Source organism: Diceros bicornis, chromosome 31, assembly GCF_020826845.1.
Source record: "Diceros bicornis minor isolate mBicDic1 chromosome 31, mDicBic1.mat.cur, whole genome shotgun sequence".
In the NCBI taxonomy this organism is placed as follows: domain Eukaryota; kingdom Metazoa; phylum Chordata; class Mammalia; order Perissodactyla; family Rhinocerotidae; genus Diceros; species Diceros bicornis.
The window spans coordinates 16,293,683-16,315,309 of record NC_080770.1 but is presented as its reverse complement, the minus strand read 5'-3'; the positions used below and the strand labels follow the sequence as shown (position 1 = coordinate 16,315,309).

Here is a 21,627-nt window from a genome sequence, read left to right as displayed (position 1 = left end):
AAAGTGGGCACCTCCAGAATGGTTCTGGACTTGCTGTGGGGGCGGCAGGGAAGGGAGGCTACTGCAAAGCCCAGGAGCATTCTGGAACTCCCAGAGGAGGAGGGAAGGACGTGGAGGTGGGATGGGGTGGCTTCAAGCCAAATAGCTCCTGGGGACATTTTTTTTATACTCCTATAACAGGTTGAGCCATGTCTGGCTGTTCCTGGCCTCCGTTTGTGACTCTTTCCTGAGAAGGGATGGGGCCAAGCTGGGGTTTGGAAGGTGGTAGGTGAAAAAGGAAGCCTTCTCCATGCAGCTCATACCTGAGCACAGGGAATCCAGAGACTGGAGACGGAGCCAAGAGGGACTAAGGAGAGTCCAGCCCCTGATAAGGAACTGGAGTCCACTCTACCTTGGGAAAGATGTTTGTGGAACATACGCAGGAGGTCTGCAGACTAAGGTGGAAGCAGCAGAGTGTGGAGGCACTGGGGTAGCTGGATGAATAGGTGGGAGGCATCTCCTGGCAGGGAAAAGGGTAAGAGCATCTTCAAGAAAAACAATGTCATTGGAGCTGAGCAGAGGCTGGAGGGACCCCCTGCCTGCCTTTCCATCCTTGCTATTCCATTCATACATCCTAGGTTCCCACTGAATTTCCAACCCATCCTGAACACATCCCACCATCTCTCCACCTTTCATCCTTTGTGTTGTTCCCTCTCCTTGGCATTTCCTTGTCCTCCTTCCTCCCATCTTGTGTCCAAATTCTTTCTATTCTTCAAGTCTTAGATGCTACTTCCTCCAGGAAGCCTTCTTAGATTCCATTCTCCATTGGGAGCAATCCTTCCCTCTTCTGAACTCTTTATCTCTCTGTCACCAGAGAAGTCATTTCACAATTTTCGCCTGGTAGTAAAGGAGTATTGAGGACAGAAGCCATTCCCCAGGCAGCTCTATGTCTTCCCCTCTCCCACAGCACGTTACCCAGGCAGAGGCCCTGTGGAGAAGGGGATTGGACAAATACTGTACAAGCTCATGCTGGTGCAGCAGTACCCCTTACCAGCTCCCTGTGGCAGTTCTCTCTCTGCTGGGTTAGGACCCTGTAGGCGCCAGTCCTAGCCCGTAGCTACCAGAATCCTGGACCCCTGCACCTCTCCTTCTGCAGAAGTCTCAGCCACTTGCTAATTCTGCTTCCTGGTCAGCCCAAGGATGAACCTAGAGTCACCCTTCTGCCCCACAGCTTCCTCTCCACATGGTGGGGGATGTCACGATGGGGTCTCTCAACCACATTGATTCAGGGAGTGGGTTCTGGGTTGCCCATGTTCTTGTAACCTTGGCATACCTGGGAGTTCTGTGCTTTCATGTGCTAGTCAGAGGGCCTCCCATGGAACTGGCTATCCCTCAGCATCAGCCACAATGGCTGATTTCAACCCCAGTTCCCATGTGTCCCGGGTCAAAGAAGTACGTTTATTGAATGAACTTAATGATGTACATGTGTGTGGGTGTGCAGAGCCCCTGAAGAGATTTACTAAGTTTATAGGTTTGTGCTAACTTGTAAGCAAAAAAATCAACTTGCTGTGTGCCCTTGGGCAAGTGACATCTCCTAACCTTACCGCCATCAACATCTTGGTTTCTATCCTTGAAAAAAAACAAAAACTGTTGGGCAAACCTGCAAATTCCCTTCGAGCCCTAATCTTCCATTGTGTCATGGGTGTATCTCAGCTACCTTGTCAAAAGAGAGATTGACAGTCATAAGGAAAGGATTCCTGACAAAGGTGGCAAGGACTTGAACTTCATTTCCTGAGCATTGATGCCCTCTGTGATTTGTGATTTGAATCTGGAGGATTTTGTACCCAAGGACAAAGAAAGAGGATTTTTTTTTCCCAACAAGAATCATAGAATGTTATTCACCAGCAGAAGCACAAGGATTCTAGACCTGCACTGTCCAATATGGTAGCCGTTGTCTACAAGTGGCTATTTAAAAGTAACTAAAATTAAATAAAATTTAAAAACCAATTCCTCAGTTACAGTAGCCACATTTCAAGTGCTCAATAGCTACATGTGGCTAGTGGCTACTTTATTGGATGACACAGATATAGAACATTTCTATTGTCATACAGAAATTTCTATAGGACAGCACTCTCCTAGATCAATCTTTTGCAAATGAGGAAACTGAGGCCCAGAGAGGGGACGTGACCTTGCCAAGTATGCTATGGGTACATCAGGGCCTAGAACAAAGGTACCAGACTCCCAGTCCTCAATGCTCTGCTCCCTGCTGCCTCCTTCCTCCATGCCTCCCTAGGCTCCCCACTCAGAGCCCCTAGTGGGCCCAGCATGTGGGGCAGGCGGCTGGGCTGGTCCCAGGGGATGTCTGTGACTGAGCAGAGTTCCAGATGCTGCACATTCCTGGTAGGGTCAGACCTGCCCCGCGGCATTCAGGGAATTAGCTTCTCTGACCAGCCCCAGATCTTTCCAGAGATGCACTTTTCTGCCCAGCCCAGGGGGCTGTTGGGCTCTCTGAGCTCTCTGATTGCCTTGGATGAGGCTGAAAGGCTGAGTGGATTCCCCGTTGGAGAGGTACTTCTGCTCAAGGAGGGGTTGGAGAGAGACAGGAAATTGCACCCCTTGTATCTTCCAAGGTCTCCAAGTCCAGCACAAGGGGCATCTGGGAACAGGGTTTCAGCCAGCCCAACCTTGGGCCCCCATTTGGCGGGAACTGGATCCGCTTTCACCTGCAGCCCTGTGGGGTGGTGTGATGGAAAGAGCAGAAAAAGGGGAGTCCTGGGGTTGGGGTGGGGGGGTGAGAGGCCAGGGGAGGGGGCGCCCGGGAGCGCCCTGACCTCGCCGGCTGTTGGAAGGCCGAGGGGATGGGGGTTGGGGGAGAAGAGGGGAGCCTGGCAGCCAATGGGAGGGAGGATCTCGTTTCAAAAGGGTTAACCCACAGCCAATGGGAGCCTGGGGGAGCGGATCCTGCTCACTCCATTCAAGAATCCCAAGTATTCAAGATGGACGGCAGGGAGTGTGGAAGGAGAAAGGGGGCGAGGGGGGAAGAGCGAGATCAGCAGAGGAGAGGGCGCAGCGGCCGGCCGGCCCCCGGACCTCGGTTCCGGCGGGCAGGCGGAGGGGCGGCCGCGGGGGATCCGAGCCTGGCCCGGGAGAAGGGCTGGAGGGGTGCGAGAGGGCGTGAGAGAGGGGGAGCGAGGCCAGGGAGGGAAGCCAAGAGGGAGGGAAGGGCAGAGAAAGAGCCCGGGAAGAAGGAGGTGGCAGGCAGAGGAACGTAACGAAGAGCAATGTGTAGGTATCGTGAGCTCCCCGAAGGGTAATGCCACCGATTTTCGGTTTTATTCTCTCTCGGGAAGGGGAGGAGGGTGGTCTGGGCTCTTTCTCTCGTCTTCTCTCTCCCCTCTTCATTCTCCTCCACTCGGGGGCATCTCTTCAATTTTTTCTTTCGGAAAAACTGTAACTGGGGAGCACTAGGCATGTCTTGCTGGTGTGGCTTCACTGTCATTTTCCAGTGGGGGGGGTGTGGTGGGGAAGGGGTGGGGGGCTCTGCTGGGCAGGGCTGAGGCTGGGCCATCTGTCCGTCCCCGGGCGTGTGTGTGGGGGTGTGGGGCACAGGGGACTTGGCGGGCGTGTTCAGAGGGAAACACAGTGGCTTGAAGGGCTGGAGCAGGGCAGGGAGTTCTGCATCTTGAGAAGTTGTGGGGGGCGCCAAGGGGCTGTGTGTGGGTGAGGCCCGCTCCTGAGCTAAGAGTTGTGGGGTATTCAGGGGTGCGGGAAGGTGGGGGAGCCGTGTGCTCACACTCCAGTGCTTGCTGTTTGGGTGAGTGTGTAGTAAGGGCTGAGTTGTGTAGCAAGTATGGCTGGGAGTTCGTGTGCGCGCGTGTGTGGTCCAGCCTCGAGGTGTGTGTGTGGGGGGGTGGGCACAGTTGGGTGTTGAGGGAGAGAGCCCCTCACCCCCCATGTCCCCCTGCCCCTCTCATCCCATTCACAGAACATGGCTTTCAGGACCCTCCTGGTCTCCTCCTCCTGTCGCCATGGCTGCGGGGAGGGGGTGGGAGGAGACAGTTGGGGCCAGCCCCTGCCCCTGCTGCTCCAGCTAACCCTCCACCTGCCCTTTCTTTCCCTTCCACAGGCTGGGCCCCATCCCCTGCTGCTCTGGGGGGCAGGGGCCGGAAGATGGTGGCCAATGAGGAGGGGGAGTGGAGAGAACTTGAGCCGAGGCCTCCCCTCCCCCATTTCCTCCTCGGTCTCTACACCCGCCTCTAGAAGGAGCTGGGGGATGGCTCCTGGGCCCAAGGTGGGGGAGGGGCCCTGCTGGCTGGTGAATCGCAGGGCCCGCTCTGGAATGAGTTGGGTGTGGGAGCTGAGGGGATCTTGGCCCCAGCCCCCTCTCTTTTCTCTCCCCAAGGAGGGGTCTGGGCACTCCTTGGTGAAGAATCTTCCGCTAGCCTCCCTGAAGCTTGCTGGGCAGTCCTGCCTTTGCCTCTCTGTCCCCTGTTGACATGATCCAGTTCCCAGCTGGGACTGGTTTACCCAACCCAGGAGCAGAGGCCTGGTGACTGACCCTAGCAGGGCCTTGGTTTCCGTCCATTAGAACTGTGCAAACGTGGGACAGGGCCCCATGTTTGCAGATTACAGGAACAAACTCTGCCTGGGAAGGCGGGAGAGAGAACCTCTCCTGCTTCCTGAGGCGGGTGGGAGGAGGCGGGAGGGGAAGCCCAGAGGAAGAGCTCCCAACTGGAATTCTGTCCTCCATTCCTCCTGCTGGCTGTGGAGTGGAGAGGAGGTCATCTCCCAGGGGCCGCTCCATCGCCCAGAGGCCTTCATTGATCAGTGCGCCGAGGAATCATTCCGCGGCCTCTGCCCCTCTGGGCTGCACACGGTTCACCAGGTCAGACCTGGAGTTGAGCTTCCAGGACCACGGCTCTAGCCAGGAATGTGCCATGCTAGAGCTCTGAACCTTGGGGCTATCTAGGTATCCCTCCAGGGTAGTCTTCTGATTTTGAGTTTTAATCAGTCTCAGGACTGTTTATCTAGGGTTTAAGTCCCCTGACCTAGGATAGGACGGGGAAGTTCTGGGTGAGCTTGAAGACTCCCTCACAGGAGTCTGCATGAAACTAGAAGCAACTCAGATTCTAATCCCACTGCCAATGAAAGCCTGTCCCCAACGCTCAGTACAAGAGAGGGAATCACTCGCACCATTTTCTTTGATGCTGAATCCACAAAGTGGGTTTTGAATTCCTCCGAGAGAGGAGATGCAGGGGTGGGGCTTCACCTGCAGCATCCACCTCCAGACCTGGAAGCTTCTCTGTGCTGCCTGAGGACCTGTGATTACTCCCCCACCCTCTGGTCCTAGAACTCCTTTATTTAAACTAAAAAGGAGAGAGAGCTTGGAGTGGGGAAGAATAGAGGGTTCTCTGGTCCCGGTCAGCAAGCTCCTCTCCAGAAGGGAAGCTGGCAGATACAAATCTAGATAAACACAGTGTCATGCTCATGTCCCCCAAACTTTTGGGGTTTCTACCAGTCACTTTCTGTGAAGACTGAGTGCCAGGTTTCAGCTGCCTCTGTAGACCCTGTTCCCCCACCCCAAAACCTCAAGAAAAAGGTGGTCTTGGTGCTGGGAAGGGCGTGAGGAAGAAAGCAAAAGGAGGAGTGGAGAGAAAATAGAGGATTAATGTTGAGAACGGAAGAGAAGAGAGGCAAGCTGGGCTGAAGATGAGAAGGGGCAGAGGGAGGACAAGAGAGCTGAGTGGGCCAGGGGCTGGGAGAAGGGGCGAGGAGGCAGGGCCGGCATGCCTCTGCTGCTGGCCGGAGCTCTTTTCACATTGTGCTACTGTCTGCACCTACCACTAGCAGTGCAATGTTAAAAGGGCATTGGCCGTGTAGTGCTCCCCAGCGCCGGCTGCCTCCTCAGCGTCGAGACCTCCTTTCCCATCTGGGCACCAATCGGCGACCCTGGTGGGAATTTGGGAAGCCTCACTATTAGGAGTCATACAAATAGCTCACATTTATGGAGGCACTTCCCCATGCAGTCTGTGTGCTAGACACTTCATACGTTACGGTCAATCCTAATAACTTCTTGGCAAGTAACATCCCCATTTTACAGATGAAAAAACTGAGTGCCAGAAAGGTTTAAGCATGGCCAACGCTGTACAGCTTTTCAATTGTAGAGCCTAGCTCTAAGGCTGATAGCTCACCCATTTTTTTGTAGACCTATCTGGTGAGGTTTGAGTAGGTTCTCTCAACTGGGAGATTGCTTGAGCTGCGGGTTGGAAGGTTTTGATGCCACCTGCTGGTTGTCTGAGGGTATCTTCCAAAGTTACAAGACTTGAAGGATGAAAGTCGTAGCTTGTTGGCTAAGAAGGAAGAGTTCCCAGACAGCCTGGGATTGGAGGGTAGGTGGAGAAGATTGGAAGAATCGCTGTTAGGACCAGAGTAGATCTCCACGAGAAAAAAGGGATGCACAGGAAAAGAAAAAGCGCTAACACAAAAGGACTACTCCCCAGGGACAGGTGTTTGCTCCTGGCATTCACACCTACAGCTCCTTCCCTGACTCACTCTTTTTTTTTTTATGGTGAGGAAGATCAGCCCTGAGCTAACATCCATGCTAATCCTCCTCTTTTTGCTGAGGAAGACCAGCTCTGAGCTAACATCTATTGCCAATCCTCCTCCTTTTTTTTTTCCCCAAAGCCCCAGTAGATAGTTGTATGTCATAGCTGCACATCCTTCTAGTTGCTGTATGTGGGACGTGGCCTCAGCATGGCCGGACACGCGGTGCGTCGGTGCACGCCCGGGATCCGAACCCGGGCCGCCAGTAGCGGAGCGTGCGCACCTAACCACTAAGCCATGGGGCCGGCCCCTTCCCCTGGCTCTTGGGGCATAGAAAGGAGACCTCATCTCCACCTGCCATTCCTAACACGACCCCTCTTGGTCACAGGGTATTTGATAATGATGCTTCTCAAGGGTACACCTGTCTGGGCATCCAAGATTTGGACAGTACTGCCCATGGCCTGATCATAGAGATTAAACAAGTTCCCTTGAGCTAAGCCCACAGAAGGATTCTTCCAGGAGAGATGACAAGGAACTTGGGAGCAACGATTATGCCATTTACTTCTCTGTTTCTTTCCCACAGTACCTAGTTGGCTTAATCAGAACTTGTTAAAGTAAATTGAGAAAGAGGCAGATTTGGGGAGTTTGTGCCTGATTTTCAAGGTCAGAGCTCGGGGCTTGAGAAGCCGCCCTGAACTTTGGTGCAAGAAGTGAGACCGAAAGGGACCGGGTTTCTGCAGCCCTTGCTGGAGCCTGAGAGAAGGATCTCGAGGCCTCACCAGGCTGAACGATGGGACAGACCTCCTGAGGCCTCTCAGATGGAGGTGCTGGGCATCATTCCTTCATGGCTTGCTTTTGCCGCCTTCGCACCTCTGCGTCTTCCAGTTCTCTTTTGCCTTTCTCCTGCCCAGACAGCCTCTCCATTCTGATGTTAACAATAGTATTTGAGATGGTACAGTTAGCTTGATGTCCTTTATTGCAGTCTAGTAACATTTCTATTTGAGCCTCTTTTCTGGGCACAAAACAGCCATTTGATGCCACTCCTTGTTGAAAAAGAAGACCTTTTCAATGTCTCCCCAATGCCCTTGGGATGAATCCAGATTCCCTAAATGGTTTATGGCCCCTCTTTCCTGTGTCATCCCATCTCACCCACTTGCACCTATACTCCAGCTATAGGAAGCTTTTATTTCCTCCTCAAATTAACTAAGCTTGAGCTGCTTGATGCATTGTTCCCTTTGCTTGAAATATTCCTTCTCCCTCCATTCTTCCCCCTTGCCCACTCAACCTCAAGTGCCATCATAGTCATCACTTCTGTGAAGCCTTCCTTGACTTCTCAAATCTAGGCTAAGCCTCTCCTATGAGCCCCCAAGCTTACGTCCCATCCCTGCTCAGAGCCCTTGTCACTTTCTACTGGAATTGTCATTGTCTTTCCTCTAGACTGAAAGCTTCATGAGGTCAGGCTGTGGCCACCTTGTTCTCCATTGCATCCTCAGTGCTTTAACACAATGCCTAGCAAGTAATAGGGGCTCTACGGACATTTACAATACCAATGAACCTGGAAATGACAAGCTAGCTGACAAATGATTTTTACGATGTGTACAGTCCTCCCTGCAGTGGTTGGTGACCCAACAACAATAGGAATTTCACATCACTGCTAAAAATTCCACTTGGGTCATATGGTTGCACTGAGGCTGCGATTTTGAGCTATTTTGTTCCACATTGTATCAACTGCCAGGGCAGCACCTTGGCTGATCGATTTTTCTTTTTAGCCTTAAGTGTGGCTATGAGCTGACCAAAACATTACACAACCAGACTGAAAGGCAGCAGGACCAAAGAACACCCTTGTTCTGGGATGAGCCTCTTTCAGTTGCTCAATCCTGGACGCAGGCAAAAATGGATTCATTGTCAAGGGCTCTGGAAGATGCCAGCTGTTTTGGATGGCTCCGGCTGGAATACCACTCACAAAAGCCATCCCTCTTACTAAGCAAAACCTCACCTGACTGCCCATCCCCTGGTCAAAGCTCAAGTGGGGTCTTGCACAGGCAAAGCAATTGCTGCCCCCTAGTGGCAGGAAGGGACAGGCCCGGGGGGTTGTGTGTGACTAGCCAGTACGTGGTAACAGCTTGAGGAAGGAAAGTCAGAGGACAGAGCGCCTCACAGTTGCCCTTTTTATTAAAAATAGACCCAAACACTTTATGTATCATACAAAAGTTTCATTCGCTGGTGGCAGCCACGAGGAAGCCTGACCCCGCAGCACTGATTCCCCACCTCCCCTCCAGGGGACTGGGTCCCAGGGAGCACTGGCTGGACCCCAGAGAATGCCTATAAGGACTGCTCGCTCTGGAAACGGCCAGCTGGGGGTGGGGCTGTTCCAGGGGCAGCTTCCCCACCCCACCCAACGGTGAAGGTTAGATATTCCGAAGTGCCTCATTAGTGCCAAGATCAACAAGTGGAGTGAAATGGAAACCCCTGTAATTCTTCTATTTTTTTCCCAGGGCCTGGGATTTGGGATTTTTCCTTCCACCCCCAAATTCTTTCTCCTACAAACGGGGGTGGGAAACTTCACCCTCAGAGACTCTGGAATCTCCCGGTGTCTGAGGCCAAAATTTCACTCCAGCTCAAGCCTTTTCTCACCTGCTCTTCTGTGGCCAAGCATCTACCAGCCCCATGACTCAAGGTTGGTCCTTTGTTCACTCAAAAAAGGTGAAGCAAACACGTTCCTCCCAAGGTCCTCTTTGCCTGAGTCTACGCCCTGCCATTGCCTCGATTTTCAGGACCTTGGGGCCAGAAGGACCCAGAACCATCCCTTTGCCCCAGTTCTGTCTCTCCCTGACTGCTGCCCACTCCTGAGCCTTGAACACCCCTGGGGTACCCCAGAGCCCTGTTCCAAAGGGGCCTAGGGGTGATGGGTGGAGGCGGGGGAGGAGTCTGTGGGAGCCAGGTTCCCCCCAGGGGTGGGGCAGTGCTCATGCTGGTATGGACTGCTTGGCAGGGCCAGGGGACAGGTGTGGGGAGGGTGGGGCATGCGGAGGGAGGGCACAGCCTGCCTGAGCCCCTCAGTCCCAGCCGTTGTCCTTCACCATGTGTGACATTTCGATGATGTACTTCCCTTCCTTGTACTTCTGGCTCGTCTCAAAAGCTTGTTCCTGGTGGAGGGGAAGCAGTGACTGTAGGACAAAGCAGTCCCCGTCCAGGCCCTCCTAGTGCCTCCTGTATCATCCCTGCCCCCAAGGACCCCTTGCCTAGTCCGACTCGGTTACTAGCTCCCTCTTCCCTCTTTGGACTATGCAAAGACCTGATGTGGTCACTGGGGCTTGGAGGGCCATGGAGACTGTCCACTTTAGAGGGTGGCCCTCTCTTCAGGTACTTACATATTTCCAACCCAGTGTAGTTTTGCAGCTTTCGCAGAAAATATCAGCTACTGAGTGCAGCCCCGTGAGCAGGAGGCGCTGTTCAGCTGGCCCACAGCCCACGTTGACCCTGTCTCAGGAAACAGGAAGGACCCAGCACCCAGTGGGGTCGCTCTGTCAGTGCAGCCCCCAAACAGCCCAAAGGAACTTACATCTGGAAAGAGCTTAACCCATCCAACTGGAAGCCCCTGCCTTCAGCAATCCACCCCTTTACGACTAGTGCCTGGGCCTTTCTCCAGCGCTGTGATTCTGGTTCTGCCCAGACTCCCCACATGGGAAGTGCAGACTGAGTTTCTGAACCCCTTTGCAAAAGTAGAGGCAAAATCAGAAAGTGCAAGGCCACTTTCTGATGGCTCACCCCCTTTCTCCACAGAGGAAAATTATTCACATACACACGCAAGCACGCACGCACAAGGAGAGAGGTAGACTCACACGGAGTTAAACAGGTAGGCTCGGCCATGGCTCCCTTGGAAGGACTGTGGAGACACAGGACAGACAGTGACTACTGGGTAGCCCTGGTCCCTGCTGCCTGAATCCCCCTGGGGCATGAAGGAGGGAGGACGGGCTTCCTTGCCTCACCCCTAGGTGATGTTTGGACAAGCTTGGTGGGAGACAGGAGGGGAGTGCCAGGCCCCCACTTGGCATACCTTGGAAATGAGCTCATCATGTTTGGCCAGGTGTGCGCGGCAGTGGACGCAGCTGTACGTGCGGTGGCAGCGGGGCAGGTAGCTGCGGAACGTCTTGGTGGGGAGGCAGGCAGGGCCTGGGCCAGGGTCACAACTGGGCATGACGGGCTGGAGGACGATGCCCTGGCGGGCAGGCGGGGCTGGCGCTGTGCAGCCCCCACACAGACGGTCGCAGGTGAAGCAGCGGAGCAGGTTGGCTAGAGCCGTGTTTCAGGGCAGGAGAAATGTGGGGGGGCTGCCCGGCCAGGGCCCCCCCAGACGTGAACCAGATAGAAACAGAAGGCACCTGGAGAGAGGAGAAGGTACATCAGGAGAGCCGTGACCTCGTGAGGAGCCCCTCCTGGGGGAATGGAGAAGATGGGGCTCAGCTCACCTCTGCCCCTACTTCCCCCATCACCATCAACCCTCCTCAGCATCCAGTAGCACTGTTTCTCCCTGTCCCCTGGATGGACGTGTGCTCTGGCTCTGGTGGCGGTTCCAGGCCTCTGGTGGCGTAGCCGGGGAGGTGGCGTCTCTCCCTCCTGGGGCGGGAGCAGCCTCCACCATTTTCCACTGAGAGCCGCCCGCTGGCACAGTCGCTGCCATGGGAGCAACGTCATTTGCAAGTGCTCTTTCCTTGATTTTCGGTTCTTCTGCGAGGATCTGCCTTCCACACGCACTGGTAGGCTCTGGGGCTCAAAGCCTTTTAAAAGTTGGGCATGCCTGACAGTTTTTCTTTCTCGTGGCCTCCATTTGCAACACAGTTGGTCCTTCATACATTTTGTGTAGGAGGGAGGGGCGTGATCAGAGAGGGAGGGAGGACAGGCAGGCAGGTACACACAGCCTGCTTCAGCCGCCTCCTGGGGCTGGGACCCTGCACTCTAGGAACTAGAACTTGATGGATGCTTCTTTGGGTACCGAACACCTCACACGTGGCTCTTGCCCAATCCTGCACCTTGTTCTACTCATTCCGGCCCAGAAGCAGCGCCTGGCTATGTTCTCAGCCTCTGGGCCCCTTCGTCTCTCTACTGCTCTTTACTAACTGTTGCCTTACCCCTCAGTTAAGGGCTTAAGCACCTAGCTGTAGGAGAGAAACTCTCTTTCCTTCAGGCAAATCTGACAGCTGGGAGCAACGGGAAATGGGGACCACAGGGAGGCCAGCACTTCCAGGGCGAGCAGGGCTCTGGTGTGGTGTGGGAGCAACCTCTACAATGGGCAGCAGAAGGGGGGAACTCTTATTTTCAAAACCTGTGCTTTGGGGTACAAGGCAGAGAGAATGCTTTCCACATTCTCCCAGGGGCAGGGAAAACAGCAGTGACTCTGGGTGACAGGAGATAAAATAATTGCTGGGTTCTGATTAGGAATCTTGAGGAAGATGCTCAGACTGCAGCCCCAAAGTGGCTGCGGGTGCTGGGGGCAGAGGATAAGAAGGGAGGTGTCCTCTGTTGGTTCTGATAAGCAGGTGAGGTGCTGCCTTCTTCACGGGGCCTTCGGGCCCGTTGTGAGTGGTTTAGCCCAAGTCTGGTTCAGAGATGCCAGCTGGGTGCTCTGGCAATGCTAGGCCACTAAGCAGAGCAGTGGCAGCCCAGCTCTGAGTAGCCAGGGCAAACGGGCTCTCGTGCTGTCCTCTGCGGTGGCACTAGCGCCCCATTTGTTCCAGTCTTTCCTGGGGCTGCCAGGCAGTCTCCACCAGACCCCCGACAGAGAACACCTTCTGTTTCAGGTCCTCTCCCCCTGGCTGGGCCCCAGGAGGACACATTCGGCTGAGTTCAGGGTGACATTGGGCTCTGGCCGCAGGAAATGGGCCCTCCTCACCCGCAGAACACTGTTCAGCGTCCACTTCACAGGTCTGCCTTCAACTTTGTCTGCAAGTTCCCCACCGCCGCGCTGCACCCAGCACACCTTCTTCAAGGGGGCCGGGGAGGGGGCCGGCGAGGTCCCTGCTCTCTGGCTCCTTCCTCAGCCTCCGCCACGCCTCCCTCTCTCTCTCTCTCCCCCGTTTCCCCCGCAAGCCAAGGAGAGGCTGCACAGAAGGCCACAGAATCACTCACAGGAAGGGGAGAAGGGGTCATTTCTTCCCTCATCTCGGATCACAGGGAGAAGCAAGTTGGGCAAATGACGGGAAAAGACGAAGGCGAGCTGAGCGCCGGGAGAGAATGTTCCCCTAAGTGAGACGGGGCTGGACCGTGGGAGGTAGGGGAAGGGAGGGCTGGCGGTGGGTGCGTGCTGAGCAACCAGCGCTGACAGCAGAGGCGCCGGAGGCGGAGGCTCAAGGAACCAGGTGCGAATCCCGTGCCTCTCCGGGGGGGGAAAAAAGGGAGGGGGACACCTGCTCACAATGGCTTTTCTCATCTGCTCTGAGGCTTCGCCCCCCCCACCCCCGGGCTGACATTCTCCGCATGGTATGGTCCACATAACTAGCAGCGCAGCCAGCTCCCAGGGCGGGCTTTGGGGGTCTGCACCAGCAGCAAAACAAACAGTGAAGCCTGATGCTGCAGCCAAAGTTGCCAGGAAATAAGTGCGGGAACCGTCAGAGCTTGGAGAGGGATGGAGGAGCTGAGAGAGGAGCGGAGGCAGCGGGGAGGGGGAAGGGAGGACAAAGGGTGGATGAATAATGCTTTTGCGAAGGGGAGAAAGCAACACGCAGCAGGAAGAGCAAATTTGCAAAGGGAAAAAAATTTTCATTTGGAGAAGGGCTGCCCCCTCACCTTGAGGTCTGCTCCAGAGATCTCCGTCTATCTCTCTCTCTCTCTCTCTCTCTCAATCTCTCTGCTCACTCTTCTCTCTTCTCTTTCCGCTCCTTCAATTGGGAAGGGGATGGGGGGGAGGGTAGTCGGGGGGTTCAAGGCTGGGGCTGCAAAGGTGGCCAGCTGCTGGGGGGCCAGAGGTTGTCTCTCGTCTGTACCTCGGTCTGTGGGTGAATGTAGCTGTGTGTTGTGGAACTGCATCATAACACTGTGAGTCATCCAACCCCCCACCCCCCTCACCTCCCACGTCAGAGCAGGGCTGGGAGACACAGGAGGCGGGTCGGGAGGAAGGGAGGGGGCAGGCATGGAGGGATGGGGCTGGGGGAATGAGGTGGGGGGCGGTGGGAGCGGAGGGACAAGATGGGGAGGGGGCGAGCTAGAGGAGAGGCTGGTTGCTGAGGAGGAAGGCAGTGCGGCCAAAGATAGAAAGAACCTAGGGGAAGGACAGGGCTGGGCAAGAATGGAGTACGGGTGGCAGAGCTGGACGAAAGGAGGTGGCAAGGCGAGTGACGGTGAGAGATGGATGCAGAGAGTCAGGCGCAGGCACACACCTTCAAGATGATACATTTCCCATTTCGGCTCGGATGCTAGCCCTGACACAGGGAAAAGAAAGACATATTGATTGTCACATATGGCAAACTGTGCTCCCTAAGCTTATACCAGACACTTCCAAGCCTCAAAGCCTCAGCTTAATACTCAGGAAGGAGACATAGACTAAATATGACATCTCACATGCAGGAACCGCTTATCAGGTACTTCCAGATTACTTGTACTTCCTGAACGGACACACCTATATTACATAAGGTTCTCTACTGGGCTGTAAACTTTCTGAGGCAGGTCCTCTGGGAAACTCCTCTCTGCACCCCAGGACTGCAATGCCTAGTGCAGAGCCTTGCATACAGAAGATGCTCACAAAACCAGTTGAGTTGCATCTTCAGACGTGGTCCAAGTGTCTGGCTTTGGTCTCAAAGAGACATGAGTTGGAAACCCACTCTGCCAATATACACCCCAGGAACCAATGGCCAAGTGAATGATCCTCTTTGTGCCCCAGTCTTCCTCTTCTAAATGAAGCTAATATTTACCTCATGGAGATGTGAAGTCAAGTGAGATAATGTAAACACCTAAAAAGTGACGGAAAAACACATGCTAGGCACTTAGTGAACAGTAGTTACTGCTATTTCAAGACTGTTCTCAACTTAATATCCCTAAACCCAGAGAGGATTTATTAAATTCTGATATCTCAAGAATCATGCACCAAAGTTGTATCTTATGAAGAACTTACATCTTTTTGGTGCTGTTTTTCTATCAGCTTCCAGTTTTGTTTCATTGACTCAGAATATTTCTCATGGAGTGTTGCCCTGTGCATGTCACTAAAGTATGTGGACACAGAACATAACCTCTAAGATTAAAACCTGGATTTCTGACCAAGGCTAACATTCAGCAAAAAAAGTGCAACAAAGATAGAGACTTAGAAAGGACAGCTTGTGGGTGGTTTGTTTTTCTTTTCACATGTAAGGAAGGGGGAAAATTAAGATAGGGAAGTTGGTTAATGGGAGACATTGCTAGCTGGGTATGAAAAAATAAAAGGAACTCTGAATATTTAATCAGGGAAGATTCTGGGGTTTAAGGTAAATTCTGAAAACACAATGTGGGTATTTTGAGTGATATTACCAGAGGTTTGGAATTGAGAGGGAGAACTGGGTAAAAAAAGAAGAGAGAAATATTTTTGTCTGGGCAGCAGATGGGAAAGGAAATGAATGTAAGAGGAGGAGCAATTTGAGGAACCATTGTTGAGGAAAACAGTGGGAAATGGGGAAAAGGAAGGTGAGTAGTTTTTAGGGCAAAGATTGAAAGTCTGGAAGCAAAACGGATACCAATTAATTTCAATTAACTCAGGAAGAAAATGATCAAGGATTTTGCTGGAGAGAAGAATGAAAAAGACATGAGGTCAGTATTATTTGGGGTTGGGTTGGAGATGACAGGAGTGCTTGGTGAAAGATTGAAAGGGAGAAAAGATAGTGTAGGCAAACACAGATGCTTTAAATGTGTCCTCTTTCTGTGTTTGAAAAGCAAAATGAGGAGCAGTCTAAATGGGGGGGAGGGGTTTTTTCTCCCTAAGTTCGGCTTGAGATGGCTATATCCAAATAAAGATGACCTTCAGACAAGTGGGAGAAATTGCCTCAAGGGGGAGAGTGTGGAGGCTAAGAAACAGATCTGGGAGATAGACTGCATGGGAACAGGAGAGGATGAGCTCACTCAGGGAGAAAATTTGCAAATAGAAGACTGGAACTAAATTTTTGAAGAATGGTGAAAGATTAGGGGATACTTAACAGCTAATTGGAGAACTAATGAATGAATGGTGAATGATGAAATAAATCGAACAAAGAAAAAACTGTAAGAAGTGAGGATGGCACTCTCAGAGAGTGAGTGCTAAGGTAGGGCCAGAGGGAAAAAGGCAACCCAGAAAATCATCCCAGCCTTCTCAATCTGGATTAACCATGTGAGCTGGGTGGAAAAAAGTACTCATCTATAAAGTGGGATGACAATTATAGTATATGCTTCACAGAATTCTTGTGAGGATTCAATGAATTAACACCTGTAACGCCCATACAACAGTACCTGGCATCTAACACTAGATAGGTATTTGCTGTCGTTAAAAACTGGACTCAGACTCCAAAATCCTAGGTTTGAGTCCTAGCTTGGGGAAGTCCCTTCACCTATCTTAGTCTCCTCCCTCATCTGAAGCTGGAGATAATAAAACTGACTTTACAGGGTGGCTGTGGAAGAAGATACCCGGAAAGGATTTGAAAAGTGTAAACTACTATACAAATGGATGGCATTATTACAGCCCCCCCCAACCTATATTAAAAACTTAAGAGCCAACATCAGATGCTTTCTATGTTACAGGCATTATGTTTAGTACTTTACATGCATCATTCCATTTAATTTTCAAATCAACTTTAAGAGGTTGGGTACTGTTATTATCCCCATTTTACAGACAAGAGTTTAAGCCTGTGATTTGCCCAAAGTCACACAGGGAACACGTGGTGTAGCACAGAATACAAGATTCCTCAGCCCAGACTCTCGAGAGGAGGATTGTAGATGTGGCCCAACCTGTTGCCTACGGGGTAAATGGTTGACCTTGCATAACTGTCAGGGATTTAGGGAGGGAAACAAGTCTCCAACAAAAGTCCCCCTGCTCCGTAGGAGAGAAGTTGTTGAATAATGACCGACTTATAGAGTAAATGGAAGAAGTTCTTGGACTTTTATTCTTTTATTTAAAAAAATGTTTTTAATGCGCTCTCGGTGCCAAGCACTGTGTCAGGTAGGGGATGATAGCCCAGGTTAGCCTCTGGCAGGCTGTTGTCCTTCACTGTCCCTATCCCTCAGTTTCCTCGTGCCCAAATGGGGTTTTGCTAATTTCCCCACCTCCAGGCGGTCGTGGGACGTACACAGAGACGTACACAGAGAGTCCTCCTCCCTTCCCACCATCCTTCCCACCATCCTTCCCCTCTCCGGGGAAGATGCAGGTGAGCGGGAACACGGGGGCGACACTCCGCAACCGCCGCGCCTCGGGGACCATTCGCTTCTCGGCCGGGCCCCGCCCCCTTGCGGGGGCGTAACCGCCACGCCTCCCTCCGGCTTCGCGAACAATGACGGCCGCCGCCCCTCCCACCTTTGGCGTCACGATCAAAACAATCCTTTAACTACAACTCCCAGAAGGCCGAGCGGCAGCGCGAGCTCAACCACTCGCGGCTGTTCCGGCACAACTACATTTCCCAAGGGGTATCGCGCGACCGCGGCTCCTTCACTGCGCAAGTGCGGAACCACCTTTGTTTCCGGCGTGGGTTTGTGGGAGCGTGGCTTCTAGTTGCCCTGGGTCTTAACTGGAGGGCTTCTTGGTTTATCGGTTTGGGCTCGTGACTGTGCAGGTGAGATAATAAGCTCAGGAATGCCACCGTCGCCTCCTGGGGGCCTGGGCGAATTTCGGTGTCTGGGGAGGCTGAGGCAAATGCTGAACCTAGAGCTGGGGTCCGGGATCGGAAATAATTCTTCGGCGTTTTCTGTTTTACGGAGTAATATATTCCTCCAACAATCCCTCTTAATCCCAGAACAACATTTTGAGTGAGGAAGTGTGCGTGCCTCCAGTTGACAGCTGACGAAAAGGTTCAGAGAGGTTAAGTGATTTGTCTAAAGACATTACTGGTAGTTGCTGAGCGGAGCTTTAATGCTGTTTTCTAAGTCCGAAGTTGGTATTGTCTTGTTTGCATCCGGATTGCAGACGCCCTTTCTTGTTGACTAAGAGGATTGGGAAGTATCTGTTACCTTCTCCAGTCTGGATCCCAATAGAGTGATGAAGGGAGCGATGAAGGTGATGTAATCAAGTCTGTCAATCTGTAAATATAGTTTTCTTCATATGTCTGAGTCATTTATTCACTCGTTGTATTTGTAGAGGTACCTACAGGTTGTCAGGCCGTATTCTAGGTACTAGTGATACAGCAGCAAACAAAAATGCCCAACCCTTACATTCTAGTGGGGATGGACAGACAAGAAACAAATATATAGTGAGACAGATGGTGATCAGAGATAAGGAGAAAAATAAAGCAAGGTAGGGGGAAACATCCATTGGAGGATTTTTTTTTCTTTTTCTTTCTTTCTTTTTTTTTTTGAGGAAGATTGGCCCTGAGTTAACATCTGTTGCCAACCTTCCTCTTTTTCTTTTTTCTTCCCAAAGCTCCAGTACATAGTTGTATATCCTAGTTGTAGGTCCTTCTAGTTCTTCTATGTGGGATGCTCTCTCAGCGGGCGTGAGCGATGAGTAGGTCTGTGCCCAGGATCTGAACTGGTGAATCCCAGGCCGCTGAAGCAGAATGCCCAAACTTAACCGCTACACCACCAGGCCCGCCCCATTGGAGGATTTTGAACAGAGTCCTAACTTATGTTTAGATCTGATATTTAACTTGTGTTGTAGGCACAGCAGCTACACGGAAAAGATGGGAGAAGAGGCCAGTGATGACAAGAAGCCAACAACTAAATTTGAACTAGAGCGAGAAACAGAACTTCGCTTTGAGGTGGAGGCGTCTCAGTCAGTTCAGTTGGAGCTGCTGGCTGGCATGGCCGAAATCTTTGGCACGGAGCTGACCCGAAACAAGAAATTCACCTTTGATGCTGGTGCCAAGGTGGCTGTTTTCACTTGGCATGGCTGTTCTGTACAGCTGAGTGGCCGCACCGAGGTGGCTTATGTCTCCAAGGACACTCCTATGTTGCTTTACCTCAACACTCATACAGCCTTGGAGCAGATGCGGAGGCAGGCAGAGAAGGAAGAAGAACGAGGTCCCCGGGTGATGGTAGTGGGCCCCACTGATGTGGGCAAGTCCACGGTGTGCCGTCTACTGCTCAACTACGCTGTGCGTTTGGGCCGCCGGCCCACTTACGTGGAGCTGGATGTGGGTCAGGGCTCTGTGTCCATCCCTGGTACCATGGGAGCCCTCTACATTGAGCGGCCAGCAGATGTTGAAGAGGGCTTCTCTATCCAGGCCCCTCTGGTGTATCATTTTGGCTCCACTACTCCTGGCACCAACATCAAGCTTTATAATAAGGTCAGAGCCAAAGCCAAGGTGGGGTGGAGGGAAGGGCTGCTATCAGGGTAGGAGGCTGTGCAGTTAAAACTGTAGTTAAAACTGTATACAGCCATCTCTTTGCTCCCTCTCAGCTGGTATTATTGCCACATGATTCGGAAAAGACGGTTTCAAATGTAAGTCAACCTCAGATGATTAAATGTTTCTGTGGACCTTTTCTTTTTTTTGTGTGTGTGTGTGAGGAACATCGGCCCTGAGCTAACATCTGCCAATCCTCCTCTTTTTGCTGAGGAAGACTGGCCGTGGGCTAACATCCATGCCCATCTTCCTCCACTTCATATGGGCCGCTGCCACAGCATGACGTGCCAAGTGGTGCATCGGTGCACTCCCAGGATCTGAACTGGCGAACCCTGGGCCGCCGCAGCAGAGTGTGCGCGCTTAACCACTTGCGCCACTGGGCCGGCCCCTCTGTGGACCTTTTCTTAAGTCATTTATTAAATTTCCACTTAGGACATGAAACAGGAGACAGAAGAAACATAGAACAAAAATTAAATTCATGTTATGGGGTCAAAACCACAGCCATTACGAATGTCATTTTTGGGGGCCAGCCCCGGGGCTTAGTGGTTAAGTGTGCACTCTGATACTGGCGGCCCGGGTTTGGATCCCGGGCTCACACCAACGCACTGCTTGTCCGGTCATGCTGAGGCTGTGTCCCACATACAGCAACTAGAAGGATGTGCAACTATGACATACAACTGTCTACTGGGGCCTTGGGGAGAAAAAGGGAAAAAAAAGAGGAGGATTGGCAATAGATATTAGCTCAGGGCTGGTCTTCCTCAGCAAAAAGAGGAGGATTGGCATGGATGTTAGCTGAGGGCTGATCTTCCTCACACAAAAAAAAAGAATGTCATTTTTCTTGTACCTAATACCACTTATTCTAAAGTGGGACTAGGGGCCAGCCCCGTAGTGTAGCGGTTAAGTGCACGTGTTCCGCTGCTGGCAGCCCGGGTTTGGATCCCAGGCACGCACTGCCGCACCACTTGTCAGGTCATGCTGTGGAGGCGTCTCACAAAGTAGAGGAAGATGGGCACAGATGTTAGCTCAGGGCCAGTCTTCCTTAGCAAAAAGAGGAGGATTGGCATGGATCTTAGTTCAGGGCTGATCTTCATCACAAAAAAAAAAAAAACAGGAAAAATAAAGTGGGACAAAATAGCTATAGGTTTGTTCGATTTGGGCTTTTTTCCCTCACCTTGATCCTTTCTTCTGCAGATTACATCTCGTTTAGCAGATGTGTTCAACCAAAGGTGTGAAGTGAACCGAAGGGCCTCTGTGAGTGGCTGTGTCATTAACACCTGTGGCTGGGTCAAGGGCTCAGGTTACCAGGCCCTGGTGCATGCAGCCTCAGCCTTTGAGGTGGATGTGGTGGTGGTTCTGGATCAAGAACGACTGTACAATGAACTGAAGCGGGACCTGCCTCACTTTGTACGCACTGTGCTGCTCCCTAAATCAGGGGGTGTGGTTGAGCGCTCCAAAGACTTCCGGCGGGAATGTAGGGATGAGCGTATCCGGGAATATTTCTATGGATTCCGGGGCTGTTTCTATCCCCACGCCTTCAATGTCAAATTTTCAGATGTGAAAATCTACAAAGTTGGGGCACCCACCATCCCAGACTCCTGTTTGCCCTTGGGCATGTCTCAGGAGGACAATCAGCTCAAGCTAGTACCTGTCACCCCTGGCCGAGATATGGTGCACCACCTCCTGAGTGTTAGCACTGCTGAGGGCACAGAGGAGAACCTTTCTGAGACCAGTGTGGCTGGCTTCATCGTGGTGACCAGTGTGGACCTAGAGCATCAAGTGTTTACTGTTCTCTCTCCGGCCCCCCGCCCACTGCCTAAGAACTTCCTTCTCATCATGGATATCAGGTTCATGGATCTTAAATAGAGATCAGCAGGAAGCCTTGCTGCCTGGGGCATAGAGATCTCCTGGCCATCACCAAAGGCAGATGGACTGAGTGAGGTGTGAGAATCTATTGAGGTCAGGCTGACCAGGAAATGGTGGACTAGTAGAAAGCATATATTCTACCTCTTAAAACAGGTGGTGGCCTCCTAACTCTTCTAATCTTGAACCACAAGGAAAACCGTGAGAATATAATTGATTTCTTAGATCACCTAAGGTGCCACTTTTAACTCTCTGAGGCCCTGGAGAATCCCATTTCTTTCACTGTGCTACTGGGTGGGCTAATTTTTAGGAGGGATTTTTTTTTTTTTTATCACTGCTTTGTATTCTGTATATAGTACTTGTTACCTCATTTATCCGGGATGAAAGAGTGAATTAGAAGGATTCCTTCCAATAAAATTCAAACTTGGGAAAAAAATTTATTTTAATAAATATTTTTGCTACATCACAGAAGTTGGTATAATTTCTTTTTAGTTTTGTTTTTCCCTTTACGCATTAGAGAAACATTGTTGGAATGATTTATTGCTAAATGCTTAGAGGAGAGGAAACCCAAGAGCCCACCTGTGGGCCAAGCAGGTGAATTTTTACGATGGTACCCCCCTTTCCTCCGCACTTACATAAATCTGTTGTCAGTGCTGGGTTTACTATGAGGAACTAAAGAGGCTGGTGTTAAACTTGGGATGAGATTTCAGATCTAGTAATTTCCCAGAGATAGCTCATTTTTTCTCAGCTGCAGCTATCTTCTCTA

The 21,627-nt window shown here is 51.9% G+C and overlaps 2 protein-coding genes across 5 annotated transcripts; one reads left to right on the top strand and one right to left on the bottom strand.

The window, feature by feature from the left end:
• The first annotated feature begins 2,495 nt into the window (after nt 1–2,495).
• Nucleotides 2,496–21,324, top strand: CLP1 (cleavage factor polyribonucleotide kinase subunit 1). Of its 4 annotated transcripts, none has more exons than XM_058526858.1 (3): nt 2,496–2,547; nt 18,317–18,944; nt 20,193–21,324. In XM_058526858.1, the coding sequence occupies exons 2-3, from the start codon at nt 18,339–18,341 to the stop codon at nt 20,862–20,864; spliced, it is 1,278 nt and encodes a 425-aa protein (XP_058382841.1). In that variant the 5' UTR covers nt 2,496–2,547; nt 18,317–18,338; the 3' UTR covers nt 20,865–21,324. The 4 variants fall into 4 exon arrangements, with proteins under 4 accessions (XP_058382841.1, XP_058382839.1, XP_058382838.1 ...); XM_058526856.1 differs by lacking the exon at nt 2,496–2,547 and adding an exon at nt 3,187–3,264; XM_058526855.1 differs by lacking the exon at nt 2,496–2,547 and adding an exon at nt 16,830–17,276.
• YPEL4 (yippee like 4) lies at nt 8,198–13,534 on the bottom strand. The gene is made up of 5 exons (XM_058526868.1): nt 13,306–13,534; nt 10,580–10,904; nt 10,365–10,408; nt 9,894–10,002; nt 8,198–9,668 (listed from the first exon to the last, which is right to left on the bottom strand). The coding sequence occupies exons 2-5, from the start codon at nt 10,718–10,720 to the stop codon at nt 9,579–9,581; spliced, it is 384 nt and encodes a 127-aa protein (XP_058382851.1). The 5' UTR covers nt 10,721–10,904; nt 13,306–13,534; the 3' UTR covers nt 8,198–9,578.
• Nucleotides 21,325–21,627: the final 303 nt, after the last annotated feature.